Genomic DNA, 25,906 nt, shown 5'->3' on the forward strand with positions numbered 1-25,906 from the left:
AGTCGTTAATATTTTATAATGGAGGGTTAACATATGAAAACATAAACACACGAAAAAGTTGAAAGGGGCTCAATATCTATTATATATACATAAAAAATAATTTTAGCCATATATAAACAATGTAATTTTCCGCTAAGGAGTTAGACTCCTCTAGTTATGCAATAGGCGCACATGTGAGTATTACATGTGCCTCGATTCATACTAATTTCTCCTTTTATGTTCTTGAACTAGGTTCTCTCCCTTCAATTATGTGGTTTCCACCCATTACGAGAGAGTTGTCGGATGATAAACACTCTTCACTTTCAATCTTAAGATTATGAATTCGAGTCACCAAGGGATCAAAAATGTAAAAGCTCCTAAGAAAGGGGAATAAAAAAGAAGAAGTTGTGTTTATCCCTAAATTACAATTGAAAAAACTTATTGAATCTTGCGATACACCTAATTTTATTATTCGTTACATATATTTATAATAACAAAAGCTGAGAATCTATCATTTTTTCTTTACCTTAGTTAGGGTTGTTCACGGCTTGGATAAAAATCAATCCAAACCGAAAAGTTAATCAAATCAATTAAATAAATTGATTTTATTTGGATTTGGTTTTTGTTAAAAAAAATCGAAAAACTAACCGAACTGGAACAATACATATATTTTATTATTATACATACATAATATATTATTTTTATAAGTAATTTTAAATATCTTATATATATTTTTACCAAAATATCTAATAATAATTTATAATTCAAGAATATTTAAGACCATTTTTCGTTTTTATTTTGATAGAGAAAGGATATTTTCTAAGACCAAAAAAATAAAATTAAAAAAATCTTATTTTATAATTTGGACTTTTTCCTTAAACCCTAAACCTCAATAAACAGGAGGAGTAAAATTTTGCAGAGAAGCAGAGAAGCAGAGCAGCCATTTCTCTCTTTCGAGTTCGAAATGGTCGGTCCATTGCTTCGATCTCTCTGGTCTACAACTAGGAGATCCTTCTCCTCCTCTCATTATTCTCATATCAAACCTTTATCCTATGCTCGAGCTTTTTCCACCGCCACAGCTACCACTCCCGTTGGCTCCGCCGCCACTGCACCCGGCGGCGCTCTGGATCCCGACCGGCTCAGGAATGTCGCAGTTATAGCTCACGTCGATCATGGAAAGACTACTCTCATGGATAGGCTGCTTCGTCAGTGCGGCGCTGATATACCTCACGAGCGTGCCTTAGATTCTATCGACCTCGAACGAGAGCGCGGCATCACTATTGCTTCTAAGGTATTTAATTCCCTTACCTCTATCAATTTGCATTTGCCACTGGTTATGCGGATATTGTTGAAGCTTTTCTATAGCGAAGTTCATTTGTAGCTGCCTTTGTCATAAGTTTCTGATTAACAGAGACGGATCCAGAGTATAAGTAGTGGATGCATAACTATATACAGATGTGTGTGTATATATATACATATATTGACTTTGTTAATATGTATATTTAGTAAGAGGTGTAGTTACTGCATTTAAAACTTTGATGGACCAAAGGGTAAGAAATTGTAATAATATGATCATCCACCCTTGAATAATTCACTCTTTGTGTTTGTTAGGGCTAATTATAGTTGCTGTAAGCCTCATTAGGTTTCTCATACTAATAGCAATGTGCTATGTAGTCATTTTTCATGGGTTAAAAACAAATTGTGTTATCTAATATTAAAATAGAAAATGTTATTTGTTGGTTTCATATATATATATATATATATGAAAGGAATTCTATCTTGTTTGATGTATCTGTTGTTGGGCTTGCAATGTTTCCAGAGAAAGTTCATTCTTTTTTTGGAGGGGGGGTAGGTGACAGTGCATAGGTACAAGGCTCTATTTCATTAGCTTTGATAGTTTGGAAACGAGGTTCTTTTTTGTAACATACATGTTATAATTGGAGCTGGATTCAACTGTATATATTAAGTCGGCTTCACTTGGTCCATAGCTTTTATACCAATTGAATTATAGGTGGATAGAGTTTTCGGAATAAAAAATGCACAAGCATGTAGTAAGTCTACAGAAAAAGGTCACTTTCTGTTACTATGAAGCTCCCTGTTTCCTCATCCTTAAGTGTTTACTATCTTGCCTTCATTGATAGCAAATTCTCATGTTTTATTCAAGTCAGCCAATTGTCTCCTGCACCTTATTATCTTGAGATAAAAACCCTAGTTGCTAGACTTCAGATGGAATTGTTACAATCATTAGACCATGAACTGCTTTGTGATTCTGAAGATGCGTGACTTGTGAGTTTGACTCACTACAGTACTCACTATTGCGCCAGATTCTTTGGCTTTCTACTCGTGGTATTCAGAATTGCTCTGTGATCTTGAAGTTGCATGTTGATGTTTAATTACATGTGATGATGTAGGATACCACAATTGTAAGGGTTGTTACTATGTGTCGTCCGAACTACTGCATCCATTGGCAATGATGAAAAAAAGGCCGGACTTACTGCTGCTACCATGTGGTTGGTAGTAGAGTGATGAAAGTTACAGCTAGGTATATTTGCTGAGCCAGATATGGATGATGTTGATCTTAGAAAGTTTTAGCCAATGAGTTCTCCAAATCTTTTGCCTGGTACTTGCTCTGTGTATAATTTGATTTTTTTCCTTCTAAGACTAAGAGGTTTTGCGAGGACCACCAGTGTGATTCTTTAGCATACCTTGAACTGTTCTTTGATTTTGAAGATGTGATGTGAGTTTGACTCACTACTCACTGTTAGTGGTATTCAGGATTGCTCTGTGATTTCGAAGATGCTTGTTGGTTTTAAATACATGTGATGATGTAGAATATCAGAATTTTAAGGGTTGATGCTATGTGAAGTACAAATTACTGCTTCCATTGGCAATGATGAAAAAAAGGCCGGACTTACAGCTGCTACTATGTTGTTTGTAGTAGAGTGATGAAAGTTACAGCTAGGTATATTTGCTGAGCCAGATATGGATGATGTTGATCTTAGAAAGTTTTAGACAATGAGCTGGTTTTCTTCCCAATCTTTTGCCTGGTACTTAATCTGTGTATTAATTTGATTTCTTTCCTTCTAAGACTAAGAGGTTTCGTGAGGACCACCGGCATGATTCTCAAGATTACCATGAACTGCTCTTTGATTTTGAAGATGCTATGTGAGTTTGATGAACTACTCAATGTTAGTGATATTCAGGACTGCTCTGTGATGCATGTTGGTTTCTAAATACATGTGATGATATAGGATATCAGTATTGTAAAGGTTGTCACTTTGAGTCGTATGAATCACTGCTTCCACTGGCAATGATGAAAAAAAGGCCGGACTTACAGCTGCTACCATGTTGTTGGTAGTAGAGTGATGAAAGTTACAGCTAGGTATATTTGCTGAGCCAGATATGGATGATGTTGATCTTTAGCTGATGAGTTGCTTTTCTTCTCTGAATTTTTTGCCTGGTACTTAATCTGTATATGGATTTGAATTTTTCTTCTAATATTAAGAGGTTTTGTGATTGCCACTAGTGACTAGTATGATTCTTTAGCTTAGCATTCTGGTATTAGGAACCTCTCTGTGATTATGAAAATGTATGTTGGTTTTAAAATATACGTATATGGTAATGGTGCTTTAAGGTTCTTTAGCTTAACGTTCTGGTATTAGGAACCTCTCTGTGATTCTGAAGATGTATGTTGGTTTTAAAATACTTATGGTAATGGTGATTTTAAAAACCTAGAGCTTGTTACTGTGTGAAAGCAAGCTACAGCTTCCACTGGCAATATGAAAGAAAGGCCGGACTTAAGGCTGTTACCATGTGGTTGGTAGTAGAGTGTTGAAAGTTACAACAAGGTATATTTATTGAGCCAGATATGGATGATACTTATTTTTGATAGTTTTAGTTGATAGTTGGGTTTTTTCACCCTTATTTTCAGCCTTAGTCGATAGTTGGTTTCCTTCACCCTTATCTTCAGGGTTTGTTGATTGTTGATTGTTCTTAAACTGAGAGGTTTTATGAATGCCTAAAACTTTAACACATCAGAAAAAAAGTATTTTCACATTTACTGACATCAAAATTTGAGGTAATGTGAAATGATATTCTTAAGATTTTTTGGTTGTGTTATATTTTGACAATTTTATAGCAAATTTTTGCTCCTCTTTGTCTTATGGTTACACCATCTTGGACTTACAAGTCGTAGAACACTTCAAATGCATGATGATGGTATTTGAAGAGGGTAAAATCAGATAGAGAGAAAATGTAGTTTCCCTAAATCGAAAACTGTAAATGCCTTTTGTGGGAAACTATGTGGGTGTTCGGATTGACTTATTTTGAGTAGCTTTTGGCTTTTAAACTCTTTTTTTAGTTTTGGAAATGTTTGGGAAACACAAGAACTGCTTTTAAGCACTGTTTTAGGCTCATAAAGTACAAAAAAAGAGCCAAAAACCAAAAGCTGGGTGTTCTCAACTTATGGCTTTTAGCTTATAAGCCACTTAAAAAAAGCAATTCCAAACACCCCCTACAAAGGTAATATCATCATATAAAAAGAAACAAAGGCAGTCATAGAATCATAGTGAACATAGAGTTAGAAGCTGAAATTAAGCGTCCGATTCTTTCACTTTTGTTCTTTCCCCTATGCTCTGAGAAGTTTCTTCAAAGATTTATTTTTGTGGTTTTTTTCCTTGGGGAGGGATTGTCCAAGTTCTTTATGGATGAGAAGTATTTTTGAATGACGATCTCATACTTGAAAGCATATATGCATAAATTAACATGTCAAATAGAACTACTAGATTTTGGGATAATTTGTGATGCCTTGGTTGATAATTTCTGTTAATCTATTTTTTTTTTTATAAAAAGATGTATTTTATTTTTATCCACTTTGTCTATGCTAAAATAAATGTCTTAGTACAAGGGTAGTTGATTATATTTCAGCTTAAGTCAGATCTTAATTGATTGTTCTTATCAACAGATAGTATATGGGTTTTAAAACAATAAAAAGATATAGTCGTGGTTTAACATCATGGTGAAGTTGTTATTTTGACTTTTTGAATAATTTGAGGTCATAAATTTGGGATGAGTGAAGTTTAAACTAACAGGCCGAATTGAAGACGAGGATATTGTTTTTTTTTTTTTTGGGCCTTGGTCTTTTTGTTTAAATTTATTTTTGTGAATATAAAATGGGTCACAATTTAAGTTCAAACATGGTTGCTTAGGTAGCACTGCTGATAGCTATTCAAGTAAACCTCCATTAATTAAGTTATTTGGACCAAATCTGAGTGAGCTCTGATATGCATTTAACACTTTTAAGGTTACATCCATCTCGTGGAAGGACAAAGAGCTAAACATGGTGGACACTCCTGGACACGCAGATTTTGGTGGTGAAGTAAGTATTTATTTTATGAAGATTTTTGGTGGTAAAGTGTTTTTATAATCTTTTTCATTTTGCGTTTCTTTCCTTAGTGTACAATCAGTCAATCACAGATATATAAATCACATAGAAGTTACCTCAAGAATTGGTAATTAGACTATTACCTTGAGTTTTGAGTGTTTCAGTGTTTGAAAGTGATGACCATTGTAATTGATTTCTCTAAAAGCAAGAAGTTATTTCCAGGTGTCAGATTGTCTCTAAAATCAAGAAATGGATCCTTTGGTATTGTGTTAATAAGAATCATAATTATTTCAAGATTTTGGGAAGTCATTTAGGCTTAGTGAAGAGGAAAAGATGATTGATCGAGCTACTATTAGCTCTAGGGGAAGCTGTTTGTTGTGAATGCGAGGAAGTCAATTAATTTAAGTATTTAATTATATTTTTCAAGTAGATTTATTTATTATCTATTTATAATTTAAGTAACTTTATTTATTATTCTAGAATGGGGTTTATGTTTCATAGTTTTATAAGGATTAAGTTAAGCTATAGTTATTAGTTTGGAATAGGATTTAGGTCTCCTACTTTCATAAGAATTAGACTTCCTATTGATGTAATAAGACTCCTATTTAAAGGGGCTTTTGATGAATAAATCAGTAAATCATATTTCAGCAAAAAGCAAGAGAGAGATTAGAATTGTCTCTTCCATTGAACTCTAAGGTTTCACTCTCCCTTTGAAGAGTAGTGCCAAAAAGTCTCCCTTTGAAGAGTTGAAGAGATTGAAGTTCTCTCTTTAAATGAAAAGGTTTCAGCCTCCCTTTAACGAGCTGAATTTATATATCGTCCTGTGAATCGATCCTTCCCTAAAGATTCATAACACTGCTATTCCAGTCTTCTCCTTAGTTACATCCTTGAAAGTAAGACTGCTGTAAAAGAGATTCTCTGTGGTAAAGGTTCTCATGAGGAACCGTCTGCACAATACTTGGGAAAGGTTTTTTTGCAAAAAATATTGAATAAGAACTTTGTGTAAGTTGATAGTTTTATTTTTTCTTTGTTTGAAGATTTATGAGTCTTATGTGTGTGGAAGAAGAGCTTTTCAATCAGAAGTACCTTCCCAGCACTTCATTAAAAAATTTTGAAAAAATCTCCTAAACAAAATTTTCTTAGACAATCCTCTACTGTTTCTATTGTCAGCCCTTTTGCATTAATCTGATGTTTCCTTTGGATGGGAGTGAATTCAATTTTACCCTGGTGAATTGCAATAGCTTTTGTTTATTGTTTATATGTTATCTTCATCTTAAAAAAGGGAGAAGTGGAGCTTGTTGTCAAGTGCCATCAATCTAACTTTGTCATGCGGTATTTTATTGATTTTTTATTCCAAGTGTTGCCTTGTGTTGTTAGGTTGACATGAAGAAAATTGTAAGCTTTTCACTTTTCATTTGCTTACAGGTTGAGAGGGTTGTTGGCATGGTTGAGGGAGCAGTGCTTGTTGTTGATGCTGGTGAAGGTCCACTTGCACAAACAAAATTTGTTCTTGCCAAGGCCCTTAAATATGGTTTACGCCCCATTCTTCTTCTCAATAAAGTAGACAAACCTGCAGGTATTACATTTCTGAGGTTATTCTAATCACAAGTTCTTTTAATGGTTTCATATTAACTGTTCAATTATACATATGCAGTGACTGAAGAGAGATGTAATGAAGTTGAGAGCCTTGTATTTGATCTTTTCGCAAACCTTGGTGCTTCAGGTTCTAGAAAATTACTTTCATAAAAAATTCTAAGTTCCTTTCTTCTAGTCAGTTGCTTGGATCTCTCCCTCCCTCCATACATAACTCCATATATTTAATAGTTTCTATGCATTTTAAATTTAACTCAATCTTTCTGATCGAACTTGTTTTATTCTATTCCAGAGGAACAGTTAGATTTTCCTGTTCTTTACGCTTCAGCTAAAGAAGGATGGGCATCTTCCACATATACAAAAAGTCCTCCTGATGTGAAGGATATGTCACAATTGCTCAATGCTATTGTTGGGCATGTTCCTCCACCGAGTGCTAGCCTAGATGCCCCTTTTCAGATGTTGGTTAGTATTGCATTTGCATTTCTTAGTTTATATATCATAATGAGATAAATGATTTAGGTGAATAGCCATTTATGCAACTTCGCAAAATTTAAAGCGTAGCAAGTGCAAAAGATGGTAATAATTCTCATATATTTAAGCTTGTGTACATGTAGCTGTTGTACATTTTGCTGCACTTTGTTGAGATACCTCCTTTTTTCCAAGTATCACTTCCATGGCCCATGGGTAAGAAATTCGTTCCTGCTTTGTTTTCCCAAAGAAATATTGTACTTAAATTCCTTTATAATTGGCTAGAGGTATTACAAATGGAGAAGTTGCAGATGAATGCTTGTTATGCGAGTCTTATTTTTGTTGGACAAGGGAAGTAAATGATGTGTGTTAATATTCATTTGGTGATTAAGGGAAAAATATGGAAAGATAGAAGTGAATACACGATTTAGTGGCAATTATCTTTTATAATTGAAAAAGAATCTAATGTCTCATTGATTAAGAGAAAGAAATCGTAGGAGGCAGGTTAAGAAGTGGTGGTGCTGTGCAAAGACCAGAACTAATCTAGATAAATTTATAATGGATATAATGTTGTAAGATGAGTTGATAAACATACCTTTATGAGTGGAGACAGTTTGCTTAAACAATCAATCAAAGAAGCCTAGCTGAGGAAAAAGTGCTGTATAAATCTGACGCCCAGTCTGGTAGTGATATTGTTCGCTTTGGGCCTAGGCCCGCACGACTTTAAAACACATCACTAGTTGGTAAGGCCTGTTTACTCATATACCCAACATATCTCCTGTATTTTACCGATGTGGGATTTCTTATCTTAAGCTGGGGCATCACATACACCCCTCTATGGACTCAACCTCCTTGCTGAGGTTTGCCCCACCGAATGGAATTTGCTTAAACTCAGCACTGAGGTTTGCCTCTTAGTTGTGCGGACTCTTCACTTTTGATGCCGCACCTGTCTCGGATTCTTCAAAAATACACTACTTTTGGCGAATCCGACACGCACCCGTTGGAATTTTTGAAGAGTCCGAGCAACATAGGTTTTCCCCGCTATACTGGGATTTGCGTAAAATCAGTTGAACTTTGGCCCACATTGACAAGGCTGACACATGAGTGGCTCTGATACCATTTGGACCACTAGTTAGTTCCATAGCATCGGGGCCTCTCGAGAGGTCCATCATACTCTACATATTATTGGGGAATTTATCTAATATTCAACCACTTTAATGCCCCACTTGGTTACAAGCCAATGTTACTTGGCTCAACAACATAATGTTACGTCATTCATACTCTTATATCAGAATTCTTGAATGAGTTGTGCTTATGATCTTTCTCCCTAAAGCTCTTCAGTGATCTTTTTTAGTTTTGATAGTGATGTTGATAGTAGTTGTGTGATGATAGATAAGAGAGGGTTGATGTTTCTTATTGTGGTAGTGATGGTGTGCTTATTCCATCAAAGGTTATAAATGTGGAGGAAGAAGGGAATGAGGTTTTACGATAAATAATAGTTAGATGAGAGTAATTAGGCGGTTTCTTGGTAGTAACACGTGAAATTTTAGTTGGTAGAGGTGATGAGAGAACGAGGAATTCTTAGATGGATTGGCTAGTAGGAGTCCATGGAGTGGTTATAGTTCTAGGCTTGAATGTGGTTATAGTTCTAGGCTTAAATGTGGTGTTGATAACATGTGGATGAATGCATGATGCATTAGGTGCTTCTTGATTAGGACTCGAAGTTTTGTTGAATACGGTGATAAGGAGTAGAATTCTTTGGATGAGATTTCCCTTAGGATAGTAAGAGTAATTCCTTTCCCTCCCATGCTTAGTTCAGCCATCATTCGAGGACGAATGATTCCAAGGGGAGATATTGTAACACCTCAAAAATTTCTAAGCTAAGGCCCGAACCATTCTTCATTTGTGTATAAGGCCGTATCGAGTGATTCTTAAATTATTTTTAAGGGTTAAGGTCAATTATTTAACGTGTGAATGGATTTGGATATGAATTAAGGTCACTGTAATTCTCTAGCATAAAGTTGAGTTGAAGGCTTCCTTATCGATTGAGTTTTGATATAAGATTCTACTTAAGTCAACTTCAAATGATCATATCTTTTAGAATATGAAGAGTTAGGTGACCCGTAATCTTATCAAATTAAAGGTATTTGAGTCTTCTTTCCAACACCACCAAGTTTGCATCATTCAGAGTTTGGAGTAGAGAATTATAATCAATTTGGCCGACGGGAAAACACTAAAAAGGGTCCTTTTTTGTCTTTGTACCCCTAAGAAAATCCTAAACAGATTTCTTGACTAATAAAAGGCCCAAAACAATCAGATTTTCATCTCTTAATCCCCCAATTTCTTCTCTCTCAAACCCCAAGGCAAAACCAAAATCAAAGCATAAAACTTCCAAACAAGATTCTTTCAAATCTTTTTCAAGGTAAGTCCTCTTCAAGAATTTCATTATTTCCAAGTTTCAACTCAAATTCCTTCATACGATTATGAATCATTAATGGAAATCTTAATTGTTGGCCGTAGAGTTTTCAAGAAACTAATACAAGTATCTCAACAAAAGTTTTCTTGATCGTTCTCCTGAAGGCAGGATTTCAAGTCTTCCAATCAAGTTCTTTTTCAAACTTCTTCAAGAACTTCGTTTAATTGTTGGCTATAGGGTTTTCAAGACTATTCATAGTGTTGGACTTGTTCATCCTCATGCCTTAAATCTAAATTCAGCCAGCAAAAGTTATGTTTAGTCAGCAATATGGTTCATGTGACTTTTAGGGTAAAACCCTAAACATAACTTTTGCTGACTGAATTTAGATGTAGGGCGTAAGGACGAACTAGTCTAACACTATGAATAACTTTTACATACCCGGAAGAACAAAGTTCTTGAAGAAGTTTGAAGAAGAACTTGATTGGAAGACTTGAAATCCTAGCTTGAAGGAGAATGATTAAGAAAACCTTTCTTGAGATTCTTGAATTAGTTTCTTGAAAATCCTATGACCAAGAATTAAGATTTTCATTAATGATTCATAATTGTATAAAGGAATTTGACTTGGAAATAATGAAATTCTTGGAGAAGGAGTTAGCTTGAAGAATAATCTTGAAAAAGATTTGAAAGAATCTTGCTTGGAAGTCTTATGCTTTGATTTTCTTTAGGGTTTGAGAGAGAAGAGAATGTGGGATTAAGAGATGAAAATCGGATTGTTTTGGGCCTTTTATTAGTCAATAAATTCGTTTAGGGTTTTCTTAGGGACAAAAAGGACCCTTTTTAGTGTTTTCCCGTCGGTCAAAAACGTCACTGCATGCATCAAATCAGTAAAAAATGGTCATAACTCTCTATTTCAAATGATGCAAACTTGATGGCGTTAGAAAGAAGACTCAAATACCTTTAATTTGATAGGTTATGGGACACCTAACTCTTCATATTCTAAAAGATATGATCATTTGAAGTTGATCAAAGTAGAATCTTATATCAAAACTCAATCGATAAGGAAGCTTTCAACTCAACTTTATGCTAGGGGATTCTAGTGACTTTAATTCATATCCAAATCCATTCCAGCACTAAATAATTGACACCTAAGAACAATTTAAGAATCACTCGATAGATCTTATACACAAATGAAGAATGGTTCAGGCCTTAACTTAGAAATTTTCGGGGTGTTACAATAAAGTCAGGAAAGAAAGAATTTACCAATATGTGTGAAGTCAATTCAAATGGACGAAGAGTGGGGGTGGTAAGGTGCTCAAGATTTAGGATTTGTACAAAAGAGCTGAAAGATTCCTCTGACTACTTATCTGATCCATACGTTCCTTTCGAAGAATCTAATCAAAAGATTCCTCTGACCACTTGTTATCAAATACAACAGAGGAGGTGATTTTAGACCTTGCCTAGTGGCTAGGTTATCTTCTGTCCTCTTTGAAAGGTAGTCTGCAACTTGAGAAATAAGCTCCTCCATCTTTGTTTGACTCATTGGATCAACTTTTTACGTCTGGGGCCCTAATTAGATGTACTGCACCATTGAAGGACCGCTTTGATTTGTTGTTCATATTGGATAACTTTCTTTATTTTTTTGGGGTTCACATTCGTTTGATGATTTTCTATTCTTGATCCTTTCAGAATCTTTATACTTCTGTGTTTTATGTGCCTTGAGAAGATGCTATGCTTAATAGTTGCTTTCAGGTTTCCATGATGGAGAAAGATCCTTATCTTGGTCGTGTTTTGACGGGTCGTGTAACTTGTGGAGTTGTTCGTGTTGGTGATAAAGTACAAGGGCTGAAGAACACAGACAATGGAACTGTAAAAATTGAAGAAGGAAAGGTCTGTTGTCTCCAAAACTAAGGGAAAATCTTCTCTGTACCATTTTTGTAACTTAAGTATGTTTTAAGATGCTAGAGGGATATTTGAAAATCTAGTAAATTGTTGTGTGTATAGTCATCAAATCAATTTTCCAATTTTGGCAAAATTTGAGGTAATCAAACTAAATTGAACTCCACAACATGGGTAACTTTATGGTGTCAAATAGTCAGAACCATGCATCAGAGAATTAGGTGTAACAGAATTTTTATCATGTGATATGTTTCTGTGGTACTTTGATTAACATAGGAGATTAATAACTTAAATAATCTATTTTATGAGGTGTTGATTGTAACTTCCATGGCTGTCACAGGCAACTTTATTATGTGTCAGTAAGTAATTTTTTTAGAGGAAAGCTATGGTTATTGATAGCTCATGTAGATTCGGATGAAGGTATTTTAGCACTCAAAACGACTTATTTCAAGCTTGAATGTTTAGGACTATATTCAGGATCTATTATTTAGTTATTTATTTACTTATTATTGGAATTCTAACCCCTGGGCTAGTGCCATTCTTTGAAATTGTCATCTAATTTTCATTTCTGTTCCTTTCTTGTTTACTGGTCAAAACTTTTATAGGTTGTAAAGCTGATGAAAAAGAAGGGTATGAGAGCAGATCCAGTTGATAGTGCTGGTGCAGGTGACATAGTGTCCATGGCAGGTTTGTCAAGTCCGACAATTGGACACACAGTTGCGAATGCAGAGGTATGCGACTTCTTCTTCATTTAACGATCCAACTCAATTCTATTTGTTTCTAAGTCGTGTTATTTGTTCTATTGCTCTTTTTGATCTGGGAATCTCGTCACTGTGTGGGTGGAAATTCTGCTGGCATTATTTCATATAAGATAAGTTTCACATCAAAGAAGGGAAAATGCTGTGCACAATAGGAAAAAGCACTTCAGTAGCATACACAAGAGTTCCTAACATGAAATCCTATGACCTCTGAAAGTTACCAGTTTCAAAAAAAAAATAAAAAATCCTATGACCTCTGAAGAAATTGTAGTCACAACTTCTCCTAGATAAACATCGAGAGCATTGTATTTTGAATGTGGAAACCAACCTTTTCATGCCTTCAGACCAACTTATACTGTCTAACGTTATACTATTGAGGCCGTTCTTATTTTTTTTGCTGTAGGTAAATTAATTGCAATATGAAGTCGTTTAAGTGCAATATGATGGTTTAAGTAATAATTATTAAATGGGCTAGGTGTCATCTTTTATTCCTTAAGTCGTACATGCTTAAAACTAAAATCAATGTACAGAGATTCACTTGATTGTGGAAGTCTAATTAGCTACTACCGACTGTTTAATTTAATGTACATTTTGGTCAATTGATTCAGAGTTAAGACCAAGGAATAGTTGATATCTAAGTCGTTATTGTTACCACTGTTTTACTTCCTTTTCCTAAATTTGACTAGTCTTTATTAATTTCATTAGATGATACATTTTAGTACTTGTTTAATAATATTTTCCTGTTTGTGTTTCCTATTTGATGTCCACGTGGTATGTGGTTCTTGATCTTGTAACATGTCACTGACACTGAATTCTTTGTGAGCTAAATTTCTTAACCTTTTCTGCAACTTCTCTGAAATTTGATAGGTTACGACAGCGTTGCCCACAGTTGTGCTTGACCCCCCTACCATCTCCATGACTTTCGGTGTCAATGATTCTCCCTTAGCTGGTTCTGATGGTATTCATGTAAGTATATAATTTTCCCCGCTCATTTCCTATTTGTGAGATCTTTGTGTCTAGTTGCTTCTGCTTTCCAGCTGCATATTCTGTGGAGGGTCATAGTTGATGGTCTTTTTCCCCTGTAATTCTGTGAGAATGTCTCCGAAAGAGACACCCAACTCATGCATTATTTTTGTGTCAAAGCATCTAATGTTCTTTGTAAATTTTGATCTTAATTAGAATATTTTTTCCTTATTTTTTATTTGATCATTCTTTTGATTGAGGTTGATAATCTATAGTTTTGACTTTTGAGCAAGGACATGGAGGTGAGGTCTCTATCTTTAAAGAAAGAGATCAAATGGTAGTTTGAGACAAACTTAAGATGGATTTGTTGGCAGATGTATCAGTCAAAGGGAGAATAACTGAAGCTAGGATGTTGATTTTTTGGGGATACTATGATAATTGACAGCCTCTGTAGTCTGTAATTTGGCAGTACAAAAGTAGTGCTGGAAAATGGATAAAAGATGCAGGTATCCCTCCAACATGCCCTGTTAAATACGGGTTGGATAATTGATTTGTTTAAACTGGATCATATCCATGTAACCAACCATAAAATATGGATATCGATAGTGCAACTCACTTTGAATGTGAAGAATCTAGCTGCGTGAAAGGTGGGAAACTTTTACTTCATCGTCAGTCCTCCTGAACTGTTCTTTAGCTTAAACATTATAGCTGACCACCTTCATCAACAAAACATGAGCAACACTTGTGTCATATAGAGCATAGAAAAATTGATACAGTGAGTCACTGAGTTTTTATTTTATATTTCATAAGCCAAGGCTAATTCTCAGCCGCAAAATTGGGCAGCTGGTTCCAGTTCCAAAATGCGATACTTCAAGATAGGAGGAGAAAAAAGGGGGGGTGGGTGGGTGGGTGGTGGTGGAGATATCTATCATATGTATATCGGTTCTTTGTTTTTGAAGTTTTGCTGCCGTTTCAGGTCTTCTACAGCCTACACCAAGCAATGGTTAATGTAGATATTCATATAAATCCGATTTTTATCTGTCGTAGTTATGGATGGTTGCATAATTTATCCATTTTGTCTAAACTGTTTCAACCTGCTCATATCTGATCCGACCCACCCATTTGCCAGCACTAGTACATTGATTTCTCTTATAACTTACCGTAATTGTATGCTTCACTATAACAAAGACTGCCTATTATTTCTTCCTTACTTCCTGTAGCAGAAACTGAAATTGACTGCAGTTATTGTTATTGAAGGGTTAATTGTACTACAGTTTTAAAAACATTTTCTGGAAAACATCAAGCATATAATTGGGAATGGAGAATGAAGATGTATAGGATAGGGTGGTCTGTATGCAGAGTAATTGATGGGCTTTCAGATGTCCAACAACAGCTAAGCCTCAGTTCCAAATTAGTTGGGGTCGGCTCTGTAAATCCTCATTTTGTCCTTTCAAATGCCTCTACTGGCTTTTTATTTGATACGTGTGAGAAGTATTAAACTTATATAGGTTATCAAAATATGTGGGAGATGTAGTAAACTCATAGATTGTTTCTTCTAATCAACAAGCACTCACTTAGAAGACTGCTACCATTTTTGAAATATAGCATTCTGGAACCAGTGTCCATTGGATCAACACATTTATTGAATTTTTGAGCAGAGATTAGTTTTGGCCTGAAAGAAGAAGAGAGATGAGTCCATTCGGACTTCCGAAAAATTTCAGAAAGCATGAGTCCTTATTTTTAACTGCCTGGGCAAATGTGATTGGTGAAACTACTGGTTCTTTCTTCTGATGACTGTCTAAAATGTTCTGTACTTTTTATAGTTGACTGGAGGGAAAATTGGTGACCGGCTGCTAGCTGAATCAGAAACCAATCTTGCCATAAATGTTCTCCCCAGTACGTCAGAATCATTTGAAGTGCAGGGTAGAGGTGAACTTCAATTAGGTGAGTTGTGTGGTGTAACAACCTCTAACAATGTTGTCAGTATTTGTGCTCGTCTCATATGTGCACAAGGAACAAAATTAAACCGGATCAAGCAGTCCACTGAATTCTCTCTCTAGAGTTTTACATACCACCTAACTCTTTCTTTCTGTTTTTTCTTGTTCATAATAGGTATCTTAATTGAGAACATGAGACGTGAAGGATTTGAGCTCTCTGTCTCCCCACCTAAAGTCATGTGAGCTTCTTTGTCCTTATTCTAGACTGGTTTGCTAGGAATCACATCTTGATATGCCTGCATACTCTTACTCTGTACTGTTAACTTGTGAATTGGTAAATGTTGTTATGATTATATAATAATTCAGGAGATACAAAGCATATAGCAAAAAGGACCAGATAATTATTTCCTATCATGGAATGGTCTTTTGATGAAAGCTTACCAGAACTAGACATACACGTCTAGTCACATAATCCAGTATATGCACATATTTACATATCTATGGTTGACAAGACATGTATAGCATCATTTAAAACAGTATTTTTTTGGTGTCTTGAATGGCCTAATGATATCTGTGCCATTGGTATCTATTATTCACCAGTAACCTTGGTGATAAACTGCTAATATTGCATTTGCAATGTCTGTATGTTTAGGTACAAAGTAGAGAAAGGTACTAAGCTTGAGCCAATTGAAGAAGTGACTATTGAGGTGCACAAGTCTGCATAAACCTACAGTATTGTCTTTTACTTATTCAGAATTTATACCAAACCTCTTGGGACCATCTTCTGTTTCCAGGTTGATGACGAGCACGTAGGTTTGGTCATGGAAGCACTTTCTCACAGGCGGGGTGAAGTTACTGACATGGGCCCTGTTCCTGGCAGCATGGGAAGGACTAGAATGTGTCTGACATGTCCTTCAAGGTATTTTTTTCAGTTGTTCTTTGCAGGTTTTATTACTGTATAGAGCATGATGATACGTAATTAGAAGATTGGTTTTACCTCCCTCTCACTCTTTATCTCTGCCTTTCGGGATAGTATTCTGTTCATCCCTCCTTGCATTTCCTGGATACATTATGATACTGATTTATCTTTTAATATATACCGGAAGGTTAGTTATCTGAGCATTTTTTGAGTAAGGTAAAGTTCTAAATAGCTACATTTATGAGTATTATCTGGGCATATTATTTGTTCTCTATCCTCCTTTTATCTTGTCTTTGTTTTTCAAGGTATACCTATCGACCCAGAAGTATGGGATTAAAATATGACTAGATTATTCTTTGGTTAACAGAATGACAAAGCTAATTGCCAATTTGTTGAAATGATTAATCAATGCATTTTCTTCAAAGATCGTATTAGAGGCAACTAACAGATCTGTAGATTTCAGATTCATGCTACCTTTATGTATTCACATTTCACACCTCGTTTGTATTCAGCATGTTCTCAATCTTTGATGATTAATTTCATTGTTTAGTTTGTCCTAATTTTAATTTCCCCTGACCTATTGCAGAGGGCTAGTGGGCTATAGAAGTGTGTTCAGCAGTGACACCCGTGGCTCTGGATTTATGCATCGGGCTTTTCTGAGTATGCTTTTCAACTTATCTTACTACTTTTCTGACAAGTTTATCTGACAATTTCTCCAATTTCGTGCTGTGCACGTCACAGTAGGATCTCCATGCCTATTTATATAATGATAGCAAAACTGCAAAAGAAAAAGGTAAGTATGTGCTAGCAATATGTGGATGTGAGCGTGTCAGCTCAGTTGAACTTTGTAACAACACATTCTTGTCTGGTATTAGATGGTTCCAGAAATTATATGGGTGTTACAAATGTACCCCTCTTTATATCCCTGTTCTTTCTTTGAATCCACCTTGGGTAAACCATCCCCCTTTTTCTTTCTTAAATTTATCCTCTGTGCTTTTGGTCGGCTGAGGTTCTTCATGAGCCAGTTTTATCTTTGACAGGGAGCAGGGAATTTGCATTCTTAGTCCCTCAAATGTTGACATTCTGATTTTGGTCCTTGTGATATATGACTAAGCATATTTAACATTCAATTAATGTGTCCTTCGGGTCCCTTCTATATAGGGAATATGTTACATTTACACTATTTTAGAACTATATTACCCTCATAAATAAATGGATATTAAATTATGTAACAGTTAATATAACTCTTAGTCCCTCAAATATCAACATATTCTGATTTTGGTCCTTGTGATAACCACATTTAACCTTCAATAATTGAAATATGCATTTTGAAACCCTCTCCTTGTGGAGTCACCACATTCAAATTGTTAATTCTTACATAATTTAATATCCATGTATTATGAGGGTAATATAGTTCTAAAAATAGTTTAAATGTACCATATTCCCTATATGGAAGGACATCTATTCTTTGAATTTTAAATATGCTTTTAGTCATATATCACAAGGACCAAAATTAGAGTTTACTAATAACTGAGAGGGGGAAGTTGATATCATCATGTATATGGTGGTCTGTGTGGAGAGGAAGGAATGGAAAATGTTTTGAGATAGATCCAATTCCATTCACAAAGTAAAATGGAATTGTTTAGTATCTTTATTTTTTTGGTGTGAACAATTATGTATAGTGGATGTAGATCAAATTATAGAGTTGATAGGAAATTTGTAATTTTTGTGATGAATTTTGAAGGTAGCCAGCATGTCCTAATACTGAAGGAATACAAAATTACCAATTCTCAAAAAAAAAACAACAGTGTTACTACCCCTGATTTTAATCGACAGTCAAGAGTAAAGAAAAGCTTGACTTGTCATACTGATTTCTGAATAGGCACTTCAAAATAAGTTATTTCCCATTTTAACTTTTAAGTATTGATGCAAGGGTTATCTGTGAATAAACACAATCAATTCACGAATACATATATAGAGAACAAATTTTCATTCAGCAAATGCCAAAGCTCTAGTTCTTTTGGAGTTATTCTTTAACCTTTTTTCTGTCTATTTTAATTATATCTAATGCATGTTTGAATGGCTGCTATATGGTTTTAACTTTTCATTATTCTTAGCTTCTTTCTCCTTGGTGCAGCTTATGAAAAATATCGTGGTCCTCTTGGAAATGTCAGGAAAGGAGTTCTAGTAAGCATCCTTACTACCCTGTAAAGACACGTTTGAGATTTCTTTCTTTATTCCTCTTGCCATCTTCAAGATGCTATTGTTTCATAATTGTGAAGTACAAATAGCGTGCGTCCCTCAGTTCTGCCAGGGATGTCTTTCATCTCCTATTCTACTCATCTTAAAGTATGTTCAGCCAATTTCTACTTTAAATATTGTCACCGCTGCATAAACATGTGTCCCCAACAATTCAGTACTTTCTGTCTGTTGGCCTGTTACAACTTGTGACTTTCATGGTTAATAGTACCATTTCTCATTTTCATGCCTTACAATGTGTAGCTGCCTAGCTGGTGTACCGGAGCTTGTATTCCAGTACTCTCCAGAATGGTGTTCTTGAGATCTTTTTACATTCCTACCATGTTTAAGATACTAGGAGCCTGTTTGGATTGGATTAAAAGTTGGTCAAACCTACTTTCAAGTCATTTTTAACTTTTGTAAGTGCTTGACAAGGTTAAAAATAACTTAAAAAAAGTTAAAAACCAAAAGTAGGTCTCCCCTGGTTTTTATTTCGACTTAAAAGTCATTTAAGTTTGACTTTTTATTTTTTTGACTTAAAAGCTGCTTTTTTTTAAGCCAATCCAAACGGGATCTAGGTCTGAATAAATCTATCATTTTTCTCTCAAAACATCTTTAATTGATCCCAAAATTCCCTTGAATTTTATGTTCTCTTCCCAATTGTCTAGTATATTTGTTATGAGTACATCAAATACCGCTTCCCATTAGCCTTTTGATGCAGTTTTGCTCAGATTTGAACATATGTCTGGAAAATCCTCATATCGCACTTGTATTTGATATAATATCTTCTGTTTTTCGACAAAGGATATATATATCTCTTGTTTCAATCTGTGGATAACTGTACCTCATTCTATTGGTTGATCAGGTATCAATGGGCCGTGGGTTAATCACTGCTCATGCATTGATGGGTTTAGAAGCTCGTGGAGTTCTCTTTGTGGCACCTGCGATGGAGGTGGTTCAACTGAACTTTTTGTCCTAATTTCTTTCCTTAGAAGTAGTAAAAAGAGTATCAACCTTTGTCAACTACCAAACATTTTTGTGATCTCAAATATGCATGACCTGGTACTGATAGCTTTGATGCTGATGCCATTCCAGTTGTGATCACTTAAAAGGGGTGATTAGGAGATATTTTATTTGTGGAATGTATAATATATTACAGGACCAGAGTCCTCGCAATCTGAGGGCTTATAAAATTCTAAGTATTGAAGTAAGATAGAAAACAAAATGTGTATACTATCGGGGATCTTGATAGCGTTGTCTATCACATGCTCTTTTGAAGAATATAAAAATATTGTTATCTTACTTTGTCTTGGATAATATGCAGACATATGATGGCATGATTATTGGAGAACATTCTCGAGATACAGATCTTGACGTAAGGAGCTGTTATTTCATTTCTTACAGTGTGTTTGTCATGTGCATTTGTGACTCTTGGGTGATTGCATGAAACAGGTCAACCCGGTTAAGGCAAAAGAACTCAACAATATAAGGTGTGCAAGCAAGGATGAGAATGTCAAGTTAACTCCACCTCGCCTTGTGAGTTTCTACTTAGCTTGTACTTCATCCAATTGCAAAACTTTGTGCTGTTACTTTTACCTTTCTCAGGAAAAAAAAAACCTTGTACTTTATCATATTTCCTAATGTGAAGCATTCAAAGAAGTTTGAGAAATTTAGAACATCACTAGATTGTCCATCTTCAAAAATCTCTTAGCTAAAGGATTTTGTAGTGTTTAAGCTCTGCTCCTTCCTTCGGAAACAGCCTCTCTACCTCCACGAGGTAGTGGCAAGGTCTGCGTACACTCTATCCTCCCCAGACCCCACCTAGTGGGATTTCACTGGGTATGTTGTTGTTGTTGTAAGCTCTGCTCCTTCCAGTTATTGATAGTCTGACATTCGATGGTTTTGTTTCAGATGTCTCTCGAAGAAGCCATAGGATATGTTGCTTCCGATGAGCTTATTGAGGTATCTTTATTATTTGGATAATGACTTTGCATTACAGATAACACTTTCTATAATACTTCTTTCGAATAATTGGTTGTTTCTCTACATTAGTGTAAATTGGTGATCAGAATGGAAAATAAAACTAATTTGGTATTATTTTTCGTTAAACCAAGGAAATAAACCTATGCTATTAAAAATGTGCAGGTTACACCAAAAGCCATTAGGCTAAGAAAGAGATACTTGGAAGTGAACAAGAGAAAATCAATGAGCAAGAGGCCCAAGGATTGAAGTATTTTTCCTCTATACTGGTCAAAGATTTAGCCTCACATTTTGTATACATGAAATTTAATTATCTTCACCTCTACTTTAATGTTCCTCCTTTATACACATCTTTACAATTATATAGATAGGGAAAAAAATTGTATCACATAAATATTCTTTTTCAAGCACTCAATCGGGAATGTATTTCAGTGTAACAGCTTATTAAAAGCAGAGTTACCGAAAATAAAATGCTTGAATACAATAAAATTTTGTCCAACTTTGACCCCTCTCTCCCCTTTCTCATCGACGTGAACTAATTATACTGAGTATGTTATTGTTAATTGTATTACTTAGTACTATACATTCATATTTTGGTTTAATCTATTTCTAGATTTTTACTTGTGTGCACGTCCCCTTTCTAGTACTAATGTTTTACAACTCATAGCAAGCTGCCAAAGACAAGTATCCGTGACCATTGATTAGTTATGTTGCTTTTTTATTTGTCGTTATTATGTTCCTAGCACACATTTTGAGTATTTCTGTTTCACACTAATAGAAAAATTTAAATTAACGTGGTACTCGGTGCTCCTAGTTGAATTAAAAAACTTTGTTTTCACCTACCCATTTACCACTTGAATGCAAAAAAACCTTTGATTTCTTCACCAAATCTAAAGGGATTCAACATTTATTATACGGTACTTCGATTCCGCCTTCAGTGGGGTGGAGGGTAGAGTAGTGGGTTGGGGGATTTGGGGAAAGAGGGCTGGAATTAAGATGAGGCGTATTGAGGATGAAAATACTGTCATCGTAAAATGTCATTTGTAAAATTTATTTTTTCTATTTTTAGTAAGAATATTCTGTTCCTCATTTTTTAGGAACTTATCGTTTAAAGAAAAAAAAACTTTCTAAATTTTAACTATCCAGATATAAAAAAAAGTGGGATGCATTTTTTCCCTACCAAACACACCTATGTATTACTCCATATAATAATAAAATGCAATAATACCCAACTTAAGGTACTGTTTCAGTTTATTACTTATATAATTTAAATAAATTAGTGGGCAGTTGCCGTCGATGTCAGACAATCAGAATATATCCGTGTCAAAATAAATATTGATCCACATTCTATTAGTGTAACCACTTTTTTTATTTAGTTATATCTAAATCTACCAAGTTTACAAGTTTCTATAATAATTTAAAATTATTACATATATAGTTATAACTGTGCTTACATTAAATATTCTAATAATAATATTTTATTCCTAGAAAATAGTAAATATTTTTTTACACCCAATGAAAACTCAAATTGTGCCTATTTTGAACTTGTAGAAAAGCAGAAAGTCAAGAGACTTAAGGAGGGGTTTAAGAAAAAAATAAAATATTTTTGAATAAATCTCCCTCTCTCTCTCTCTCTCTCTCTTTTTAAAAATTAAAAAGCAAGCGGTGCCTCTTTCAGATCTCTGTTTTTCTTCTATCGTACTCCGTGCCTCCAAAAAAAAATCCTTTCTGAAAAAATGGGGGCATACAGAGCCGACGACGATTATGATTACTTGTTCAAGGTGGTGTTGATTGGTGATTCCGGTGTTGGAAAATCTAATCTTCTCTCCAGATTCAGTCGTAATGAGTTCAGCCTTGAGTCTAAGTCCACCATCGGTGTTGAGTTCGCTACTCGAAGCATTCATGTTGAGGATAAGGTTGTTAAAGCTCAGATTTGGGATACTGCTGGTCAGGAACGGTATATCCTACTCTTTTCCCTGCTCATTACGATATATATGTTTATCACTACTTGGAAAATTGAAATTTGAGATCTACTGTGCTGCTTTGTACTTGTGGATGATTATCATTTTCTGCTAAGTTAGATCAGAGAGCTAAGTGTAAGATCGTTAGTATAGGAGGGATTGGAAGCCATTTAAAGTATTGACGGATGTAGATCCAGTAGTTTAGTTAGTTTCTCTGTGATAATTCGTGCTAACTTGGTACAAATTTGTGTGTTTTTTTTTTTGAATTTTTTTTGCTACATATATACAAAGATGAGTCAAAGGCAAATGCATATGAACATACTGGCTATTCCATACTTGTGGCTGCCGTGGTTATTAGCGTGGTTGATTTTGCCTTTGGTAGCTACATTCAGTACTAGGCTGAGATGCTTTTTGTGAGCTGAATCGTAATTAGTGGAGGGGTAAACTGATAAAGAATGGTCTGATGAGATGAGAATAATAAAGTTCAAAACTTTTAGTCTTGATCTTTAAGTGCTCCTGATTTTAGGCAAGCTCAACAACTTGTCCAATTCATATCTTTACTAGTTTAAAAGGGACCCGAACTAATTATGATCTGTAACCATCTTGCACTGGTGATAGAGCACCTCAACCACCAGCTGGTAGGTCAAAGCCCTGTAGATGAGGACAAGTACTAAGGGGTCATTTGGTGTGAGGGATATGAATAAATAGTCATGGGATAATATTTGGTTGTCATGTTTGGGATAACTTATCCCACTATTTATACCATAGTGATCGGATAAGTTATCCCAGGATAATTAATTCTGGGATAACCTGTTCCCAACCAAACGACCCCCTAGGAATACATTTGATCTTCTCAGGGTGTGGTATCATCAGATTTCTGATATAGGAATTTTTAATTGAAATGGTGTGTGTTGAGTGACAAATCCAATAAATGGGTCTGTCAGAATTTTCAAGACCAAAATGGTGAGAGCACATTGGCTGTGGAGCATCTTTGACATCCAAAAACAGACGTTCGTGAAGTGTGTTTGCACGGAAGGTGCCCTATGAACGATGAGTCTTCAGTTTATGCCAAAATATGTGAAAGGGTCATCCATTGTAACACATCTTCAATGAATATTTTAAAATCCCAAGAATATGAAAAATGTGCTTTCTTTGCACTAATTTGAGCTGAGATAGTCGGCTTTTACAGACTTGAAGGGTCATGGACAGCGTGACACTTTCAAGGAAATTACAAAGGTGTCTTATGCTTATAGAGCAGTAACAACAACAACATACTCCGTGTATTCCCACAAATTGGGGGTCTGGGGAGGGTAGCCTTTTCCATAAATATTAAAAACTCCATTTCTTTCCTATTTTCATCAGATCTAAGATCCCCCTTTCATTTCCACCATTGTAATAAATTTATTCCTGATATAGCTGATCACAAAATAAAAATAATAGGCGAGGTGATTCCATGTCGTGGCCTAGCCTACTTAGACACAAGCACGTGGTGGGTCTGCAGGAATGAGCCACCGGATAAATACACTTCTCCTAGTTCACCCTCCCCTCCTCCACCTTTAGAAGGGCCTAAATGGAGAATCCTCCAACACCAAGAAGCTGGAGTTTTATTAAATAATTTTTTTATGAATGATCTTCATAGTATATGATCTTTTTTTTTCTTATCTAGGATTCTCAAAGTATAGGATAATTTTGTACGTATTTATATTTTAGTAATTAATGAAGTTTTGTCTTTCTATATATTTGTTGGTGTTTTTATTTTTTTCATTAATAATGATGATCAAAACAATTGTAATTCGGGGAACTTGAGGCATGTTTGTCTGAATTGCAAGTCTTAGACTTTGAATATTTCAGATAAATGCGACTGGATGGTTCTTTTTTTTTAAAGCCAGTGACGTGAACTTACAATTTTGTTTGGGCAGTAAACTTTTTATGAGTATGATGTAGCTAATACACGAGTAACCCAAAGAATATTAGGCAGATACTGCTTCCCCAGCCGTCTGTTTTTTTTCTACTCTCTTTTTGCCCATGAATTCTACATTTTAAACTTTTTAGGGGTCGTTAATTAATTTTTCTCATCTTCCATATGGCATAACTTATCCCACAAAATGGTTGGACTAAATAATACACACTATCAAACATAGGATAAAAAAATCCCATGGGATATCCCGGGATTATTATCCTTGTCCCACCAAACGACCTCTAAGTTGATATGAGATGTAAAGTAAATTCATTTAAAAAATATAAGTTGCACTTTGTTGGCTTGTATCTGAACTTCTTTGTGTCCAGTAGACCCATATATTGTGTAGTAATCTTCTTTACGTGGGACAATTTTAATATTTTAGTTTCCTGTATGGAAATGTTATGAGTTCATGTATCATAATCTTTACTGATGTGCTCTTTTCTTGAAGATATCGAGCAATCACGAGTGCTTACTATCGAGGAGCTGTTGGTGCATTGCTGGTTTATGATGTCACTCGTCATGTGACTTTCGAGAATGTGGAGAGATGGTTGAAGGAGCTCAGAGATCATACTGACTCAAACATTGTCATAATGCTTGTGGGAAATAAGGCCGATTTGCGTCACTTGCGGGCTGTATCCACTGAGGATGCTAAGGCATTTGCTGAGAAGGAGAGTACTTTTTTCATGGAAACATCTGCTCTGGAATCCATGAATGTGGAAAACGCCTTCACAGAAGTTCTCACACAAATATACCGTGTCGTGAGCAAGAAAGCTCTTGAAGCAGGAGATGACCCAGCAGCATTGCCCAAGGGACAGACCATTAATGTCGGAAGCAAGGATGACGTTTCAGCAGTAAAGAAAGTTGGGTGCTGTTCTTCTTAAAACAAGGACTAATCTGGATGTTGGAAGAAGTTCTATTCCAACTTTTGAGTTCAAATTTTCATGTGGCAGTGGTAATTCTCCTATCTGTACAATGAATTGACCACATGAATCGTTAGCCGTGAGCGCTCTAGTTTACAGATGCTCAAGTTTGAATTTGAGCTCTCCCTTGAGTTCCTCAGCATTCTTTATCCTTGTTTCTATATTTATCTTAGCTTAGTGTATGATTGTAGTATAGCTTCTTATGAATCTCTTGGATAGAGTGAATTTTGATTGCAAAGGTTGAACTGAGACATGTTTGAACAGATGCTGTCCCACTAGATTTATCAAAATCAATCATATGTTCTTTTTAAAGATGTTATTTTCCATCTATCATTTCACATTTATCTATAGTTATATATATTTGGTTTCATAGACGAACATAGTCTTAGGTGCAACATGGATCCAAGAGCTAACATAATAAGAGGCCACAGGTACTTCGATGGAGGTCAGGCTAGAGAGTAAACTTTAGTAGCAATCATAATAGAGAACACTTGAATCAGATTCACCTATGCTGCTCGGATCATTCAAAAATACC

General features: G+C 35.2%; 2 protein-coding genes and 4 non-coding genes across 6 annotated transcripts; all 6 read left to right on the top strand.

The window, feature by feature from the left end:
• Positions 1-840: 840 nt before the first annotated feature.
• LOC125875838 (uncharacterized) lies at positions 841-21,033 on the top strand. Its single transcript, XM_049556883.1, has 19 exons — positions 841-1,270; positions 5,282-5,356; positions 6,788-6,938; positions 7,017-7,085; positions 7,248-7,417; positions 11,589-11,726; positions 12,341-12,466; positions 13,361-13,459; positions 15,280-15,400; positions 15,569-15,632; positions 16,046-16,100; positions 16,188-16,312; positions 16,899-16,972; positions 18,450-18,499; positions 19,416-19,502; positions 19,875-19,925; positions 20,003-20,086; positions 20,462-20,512; positions 20,696-21,033. The coding sequence occupies exons 1-19, from the start codon at positions 944-946 to the stop codon at positions 20,777-20,779; spliced, it is 2,001 nt and encodes a 666-aa protein (XP_049412840.1). The 5' UTR covers positions 841-943; the 3' UTR covers positions 20,780-21,033.
• On the top strand, positions 2,445-2,539 carry LOC125878061 (small nucleolar RNA snoR113). Its single transcript, XR_007447684.1, has one exon. It is a non-coding gene; the product is annotated as a small nucleolar RNA snoR113 (small nucleolar RNA).
• Positions 2,865-2,959, top strand: LOC125878062 (small nucleolar RNA snoR113). Its single transcript, XR_007447685.1, has one exon. It is a non-coding gene; the product is annotated as a small nucleolar RNA snoR113 (small nucleolar RNA).
• LOC125878060 (small nucleolar RNA snoR113) lies at positions 3,285-3,379 on the top strand. Its single transcript, XR_007447683.1, has one exon. It is a non-coding gene; the product is annotated as a small nucleolar RNA snoR113 (small nucleolar RNA).
• On the top strand, positions 3,752-3,845 carry LOC125878063 (small nucleolar RNA snoR113). The gene has a single exon (XR_007447686.1). It is a non-coding gene; the product is annotated as a small nucleolar RNA snoR113 (small nucleolar RNA).
• A 987-nt stretch (positions 21,034-22,020) lies between the features above and the next one.
• Positions 22,021-25,636, top strand: LOC125875859 (ras-related protein RABA1f). Its single transcript, XM_049556903.1, has 2 exons — positions 22,021-22,487; positions 24,900-25,636. Exons 1-2 carry the CDS (start codon positions 22,267-22,269, stop codon positions 25,330-25,332), a joined length of 654 nt encoding a protein of 217 aa, XP_049412860.1. The 5' UTR covers positions 22,021-22,266; the 3' UTR covers positions 25,333-25,636.
• The last annotated feature ends 270 nt before the right edge of the window (positions 25,637-25,906 follow it).

The sequence above is a fragment of the Solanum stenotomum genome, chromosome 9 (assembly GCF_019186545.1).
Source record: "Solanum stenotomum isolate F172 chromosome 9, ASM1918654v1, whole genome shotgun sequence".
Classification (NCBI taxonomy): Eukaryota; Viridiplantae; Streptophyta; class Magnoliopsida; order Solanales; family Solanaceae; genus Solanum; species Solanum stenotomum.